At 57.0% G+C, this 6,227-nt stretch overlaps 3 protein-coding genes across 5 annotated transcripts in view; 2 read left to right on the top strand and 1 right to left on the bottom strand.

The window, feature by feature from the left end:
- Positions 1 to 4,011, top strand: part of LOC113206289 (high affinity cGMP-specific 3',5'-cyclic phosphodiesterase 9A) — a 176,708-nt gene extending 172,697 nt beyond the window's left edge. Inside the window, exon 12 of the mRNA XM_052268509.1 lies at positions 3,912 to 4,011. Within this exon, the coding sequence (XP_052124469.1) occupies positions 3,912 to 4,011 (100 nt within the window). The remainder of the gene's footprint in view (positions 1 to 3,911) is intronic.
- Positions 1 to 6,227, top strand: part of LOC113206306 (uncharacterized) — a 78,271-nt gene that overhangs the window by 5,222 nt on the left and 66,822 nt on the right. The window lies entirely within an intron of this gene.
- Positions 3,988 to 6,227, bottom strand: part of LOC113206287 (uncharacterized) — an 83,854-nt gene continuing 81,614 nt past the window's right edge. Inside the window, exons 2-6 of the mRNA XM_026422294.2 lie at positions 6,147 to 6,227; positions 5,952 to 6,019; positions 5,226 to 5,623; positions 5,018 to 5,106; positions 3,988 to 4,909 (exon numbers count right to left, since the gene is read on the bottom strand). Coding sequence (XP_026278079.2) covers positions 4,298 to 4,909; positions 5,018 to 5,106; positions 5,226 to 5,623; positions 5,952 to 5,974 — 1,122 coding nt within the window. The 5' untranslated portion in view covers positions 5,975 to 6,019; positions 6,147 to 6,227 and the 3' untranslated portion in view covers positions 3,988 to 4,297. The remainder of the gene's footprint in view (positions 4,910 to 5,017; positions 5,107 to 5,225; positions 5,624 to 5,951; positions 6,020 to 6,146) is intronic.

The raw sequence follows: 6,227 nt of genomic DNA on the forward strand, positions 1-6,227 counted from the left end.
CAACACCCCGCCCGCCCCCCTCTCTCCTCACGGGGCCCCGTGGAGTGATTTGAGGGGAGGGGGGCGTCATCGCATAAGGAGGGGGGGAGGGGAATGGCCCCGCCGCTAGGTCTCGCCAGGGGGCTGTCCATAAATTAGGCACGGCGTTTATGCGGAAAAGGGAAGTGAAGTGAAGGGTGGGGGACGGGGTGGGATGGGAAAGGGTGGGTTTCAAACCAGGCGCCCCACCACTTAACCCCCGCACGGTCAGCCTGCAGGCCGCACGCCGCGCGCCCACGCGTAAGATGGGTTGCCTGGCACGCCGGCGCGGCACGCGCCTGTCGTCTGCCTGTCGCGGCCGCCCCGCCCCGCCCCGCCTCGCGGACAGGCCGTACCACAATGGACTAGCTGGCCCGCCTCGCCGGCGCGGGGCGGCGTTTAGTCGGCCGTTCTGGCATGATATTTAATTAATGGCCCTTCCCTAATGCTCTGCCTTCCGCCGCCGCCTGCCCTGCCCTGGACCCCTCCGATTCGCGGCGCCGTTCCTCTCTATTTTCTTTCTGCTTTCCATTTATCTATCTACATATCTCTCTCTCTCCCTCTCTCCCTCCCTCTCTCCCCCCCTCTCTCCCTCCCTCTCTCCCTCCCTCCCTCTCTCCCTCCCTCCCTCTCTTCTCCTGTCGCTGGAGCTATGGCTCTCTCTTTCTCCTGCCGCCAGGGGCGCCTTATTTCAAATTCTGAAACATCTCTCTTTCGCCTGCCCCTCTCCCGCACTTCCTCCCCCGTGCTTTCCGCTCTCTGTTCCTAACCCCCAAGTCGAAATGTCGCGATTCCCAATGTGCTCTTTCATCTTTTTCATCCTTTAACATTTTTCCTTTACGTAGGCCGCTTTAAAGTTTGTGGTCTGGTGCTTTACGCCACAGCCATCGCATCCATTTTGACACTAGATTATCCACTTATGTAACGTACAATAAGTACGGGCAGCGATGCGTTTTCGGGGGCAGTCGTGTCACAAAAAGTACATTTATTTTCTCAAAGACAGTCGTTAAAGTCTCATTGTTTCGATCGTAACGAAACGCTTATTTTCATGCAGCTGAAACCGGGGTGGTTTGGTTATACCAAGCCGGTCACTTTTCTTGCCTGTAGAGCTCATGAATAAGGTCTATAAGACAAGAGCACGACGATGTCGGGTGAGCGCCCCTTTCCGGAAACCGGCGCACTTCCTGTGCCTCGCATACTTCTTCAAGTTTTCTGGGCACATGCCAGAAATCTCTCAGCAGTCCGATTCTTCCGATGCGCCTAGAGAGATACATCGCCTGACGCTCCAGGCGAGCTGATAGCACACATTTTTTTAACCGGGCACAAAACAACGCCAAGGGCGAAACATACACAGACACACAGGCTCTCCCTTCTTCTTATCAAGACATACTGTCAAAAACATTGTACCAAAGCACACCGCGTACACCAAATGGATGGTAGGTAAGTGGGGTCCACAATATCACTCCCTCCGAATATACATATCCTATCCCCAATTATTTCTGCTTGTCTCTAACACATCTTGCCTGCATTCTTGTCGTTCCCGACGCTGCCCTCTAGCTATCCCCCCCCCCCTCTCTTTGCCGCCTCTGCTCGAAAAGGGTTTCTGCTTTGTTGGTCGAAAGCGATTGCCGCGCTGTCGCCCCTGGTGTATAGCGCGGCACGCCGAGACGGCTGGTCTGGCGGGGCGGGGCGGGGCGGGCGCTGCGGCTCATTGTCTTTCACTGAGACGGTATCATCATCATCATCATCTGCAGGAGAGAATAATAAAGTTCCCCCCGGGATGGCCTACTGCTCGTGGGACGAGACTTACGAGGGAGAGGGGAGGGAGTGGAGCGTGCAGGGCTCGGATGCTGATAGCTGCTAGCTGCTTCTACCGCTGCTCTGGGGCCAAAAATCCTCGCGAGGTTTTAATTTTTCCACACGGCTCGTTCTTATTTGAGCGATAGTTTGTCTGAAGTACTTCATTTTCGAGAGTGCACCCGGAGAACCGCGTTTCTTGAGTCGATTGTTCTTTTTCCACTTTCGAATAAAATAATCTGGCCTCAACCTCAACAAATTTTTGTCATATTTTTTCAAAAAAATATGACATATTTACAAAAATTGTTGAATAGTTCACGAATTATGTTCTCGACCGGGCCTATTAATAATGCGAAGCACGTTAGTGTAATTGTGTGGTCCATGGTGACGGTGCGTAGGAGGAGAGGTGCGGTGGCGGTGTTGGGTTGCCGAGAGAGGGACGTCGCCTTAGCGCCGGTGAGTCGCCTCTTCCTAATGGGTTGAGGAATGGGGCTGGAGGGCTGGGGGGGCATCGTCGTGTGGGACACGCTATAGAATGCAGGCGTCCCCTCCCGCCCTGCCGCCTCTCCGCCTCGTGCTCCGTTCCACCCAGTGACGAATGGGCCGTCTTAAGCCTCGCTCGTCACTCTGCTACCCCTCTCCTCCCGCTACCCTCCGAACAAGGAGGGGAGGGGGGGGGGGAGAGAGAGGATAGGCAGCACGTAGCACTGGTTCACCACCCCTTTCCCCCCAGCGAAAACTACGTTGGCACGCCGCGTCACATTTTGTCCTGAGCGTCGTCCATCTCAGTCTGTCGGATGGTAAACAGATATATTTTCCCTCTCTCCCTCTCTCTCCCTCCCGCACCGTCCCTCTCTTTACCTCCCACACTCTCTGTCGTAGCCGTAGTACTTTCTCTCGCGTCATCATCAGCGCTATACCTACGGCCTGTAACGTTTGCTGCTGCTGCTGCTGCCCTGTCCGTCTCTGCCGCTCTCTGCTGACTTCGAGGGAGGAGAGCGGGGAGTCTGTCTGAAGTAAACAACGTTTCTCTCAACATTTGCGCGCGCCGAGGATGTCCTTGTCCCGCGTCTCGGCAGAGCCTCTGCAGAGCCGCTCGCAGCCAGAGCGGGGCCATCATCATCATCACAGTTATTGCAAGCCTGCTGATCCTGCTAACACCCCCGCGTCGCGCCGTGTGTGACGCGTCCCGCAATAGAATTACATGTTCTTTCCCCTTCTCCCTGGTCTCTCTCTCTCTCTCTCTCTCTCTCTCTCTCTCTCTCTCTCTCACGCTCCCTATCTCTCTCCACCGTCTCGACGGGCTCCGAGGCGCCATTACTCCTTTCATAACGTGTGGAGGAAAAGGAGAGCCGGGCGACGACGGTCTTTACTACCGTGATCCACACGAACACGGGGCTGGCGGCGTGGCGTGGAGAAGCTCGGTGCGCTCGCCGAAGGACGAGAGAGTGCGAGAGAGAGAGAGACGCACGCGACGGAGACATCCCGTCCTGCCCATTCCCTCTCCTTCATCCATTAGCAGAGAGAGAGTGGACGACGTGAGGGGTTAGTAGGGGGAGGGGGGGGGGGTAACCACTAGGGCTAATACATCCTGTCCCCCCTGCTGCTGGATACGCCGATGCCGCAACCCTACACCCCTTGCTCACTCACCGCCCCTCGCCCCTCCTCTTTGCACCCCCTTCAAGTAGCAGTGCGGGGGTATTGTGTCGTATAGCACTTCTTACGACGTGCACCCCCCCCCCCTTACCCCTCCCTCCACCTTGAACCATACCCGCCCTCTCCCCTCCGCCGGCGTATCGCCGGGCTCGTGCACAAGGGCCCGCTATGGACCCCTTCTACCCTCCTTCCCTTTTCCCCTCCACGCCCGGCTGCTGCTGCACAAACCACGGCAAAGCAGCGGACTCTGATAAAGATTGCGCCCCGGCCCCGCCCGGAGAGGAAGGGGGTGAGAAGTGGTGCGGGGGTGGAGGGGTTGGGGTAGAGCCTGAAGACCGAAAGCGATGCAGTCGAGGGCGGGTGTAAGGCATTGTCGCGTATAACTATTACAGCCCGTATATCGGCTCTTTTATTTCACACTCTGCTGCTCGTGCTCGAAGTTCCTCCAATGTTTTCCCAGTGTACTGGGTCTTTGATGAAAAGAAGGAGGACACTTTTTCAATCATTGTTTATGACTCTCAGACTCCTAATATTGTTTAATTCGAAAATTAATGGAAACGATGAACAAATGCAAATTATCGAATAAAAAACATGCACATTGTAAAAAAAATAATTGACACTCTAGCAGCTGGCCCGCCCGTCCATCTAGTCCAACTATTAGTGCCAGGGTTACTTTACAACGAATTTATTACGCCAAAATCGGGGGTAAACGGTAAACTCCTGGATGGCCGTTCCCTTGCTAACACGTTCAGTGTGGCTGTGCATCTTGGTGATCGTACAAAGTGGCAAAGCGTGACTGCATTATGGTCACTCCGCACCGAACGTGTTAAGGGATCCCCAGCTGCGCATCGTCACACTTGCCGCAGAGCACCTGGACTCCGGGCAACACCCGCCGCACCTCGGTGCACTGCTTTCTGCATTCGTCCGGATCATGGTAAAGATTTGGGGCGCGAGGGCCTAGTAGTTGGCGCCACAGCAAAAGCCTCCTCAGCGCCCGCAGGCCGCACTGCTCTACGAAAACGTGCAGGTCGGCGCAGTGGTATGGCCACCCCCGGCCCAGCCCCGCCGCTTCGGTGCCCATCCACAGCACCAGCTCCTCTAGGGACTGGCCGTGAGCGCGCAGCAGAGACTGCAGCGTGACGCGGGAGAGACCGTCCACCGAGAGCCATCGGAGGCCGTCGCGTCCCGGCAGCAGTGCGGGCAGCACGAGGTTATTACTTCTCAGGGTGCCAGAGCCGCTTTCATTTCTACTGACCCTCATCTCGAGCCTCCTCAGTCGTGGCATGTCGTGCACCACGTGCAGGTGTTCCTCCCTCGGGTTGTCCAGTCTGAGCTTCTCCAACGTGGGCGCGGCGACCTTCAGCAGCTCGAGGCTCCAGGTGGGCCAATTTGTCAAGCGAGGGTTAGGGCCGCAGTCCACACCGCCGATCCATGTCACCTGCGGCAGCATTGAGTCAGTCTCAGGGCGGCGTGGCGATACAGGGGAGCGATACAGGTGAGGCTACGTTTGGCCGATGGTCTAATAGCAATCCTGGCCTGAACTTACCCCCGGCGCGGCCCGCAGGGTGGCTTCTGCCACTGCCTCGTAGTAGTTGTTGTTGTTGTTGTTGCAGGGCCAGGAAATGACAGGGTGACCTTCAGAACATTTCACCAACCATCGGCAATAGTTAGTTTACATTCGTTCGCATTCGATAAATAAAGCGCTTTCGATTCGTACTTTGAGAACTAACTGCGCAAATGTTCCGCAGACTCACCATGATGTGATTGGGTGGACATGTTGTTAATATGCCCCTCTTCCCTTTCTCGCGCAGTCCCCTCCTCGGTGAGCTTGGTCCGCGCCGCAAGCAGGAGGCACAGGGCCTCGGTGAGGGAGTCCGCAGGGTCCCCCGAGTTTCGGAGGGTCCCCGTCAGGATGCGGTCGCCTCCCTGCAGAGTCACACTCCAGGACTCTCTGGCCAGCAGTGTGAGGGCGTTCTGGGCCTCCTTCTCTTGGAACTGGCGCTGAACGCTCTGGAGCTGCGCGGCGGCCTGCTGCAGCACGCCCCCCTGCAGGCGCCGCCTCAGCGCCGCCATGGTGGTGAGGACCTCGTGCTCGCCCCAGCACCGGGGCGTGGCGATGGCGCTGCAGCTCGTGCACCACGGACTGGGGAGCCTATGTCGCGGGGAAGCGGTGTTGTGACGCGGTACAAACGGGTATACGAATGTCATGGTCCTCTCAGTGTGATGTTCCGGACCGCCAAACCGCGGAGCTCATATTAAGGACCCCATGATAATTGTACCTGGAATCTTACCCTGGGCTTCAAATAACATGAGGTCCAGCTGCTTGGCCCTGGACATACTTCTAAAAGACCATGACATTTGTAGGGCACGTGGTATGCCGCGCGACCTCTCACGAACGCAACAGGACAGAGCGTCTGGACTGTGGGCAGGGCTCGATGCAGCTCAGCGCGATAACGACAGGGCGTGCTGAGGAGACGTACCTCGCGTTGCCCTGGCACTCCATCAGCTTGAAGTTGTTGGGGAGCGACTCGGGAGTACCTCTGTAGGCCTGTGGGCGGGAACGGGTTCTGGTTAGCGGGACTCTTTCGACTTTTACTTACCATGGGCATTTCAGATCGAGTACAACACCGTCAGATCTCCATGGAGATTTCCACTGACACTGAGATGCATCTTACCGTCCGGCATATGGGACACCTCCCCCTCTCGCTCCCCTGGAGGCACTGCAGGCACACGGTGTGTCCGCAAGGCACGAACTT

This window comes from Frankliniella occidentalis, unplaced genomic scaffold, assembly GCF_000697945.3.
Source record: "Frankliniella occidentalis isolate FOCC.00 unplaced genomic scaffold, Focc_3.1 Scaffold71, whole genome shotgun sequence".
NCBI classification, from domain to species: domain Eukaryota; kingdom Metazoa; phylum Arthropoda; class Insecta; order Thysanoptera; family Thripidae; genus Frankliniella; species Frankliniella occidentalis.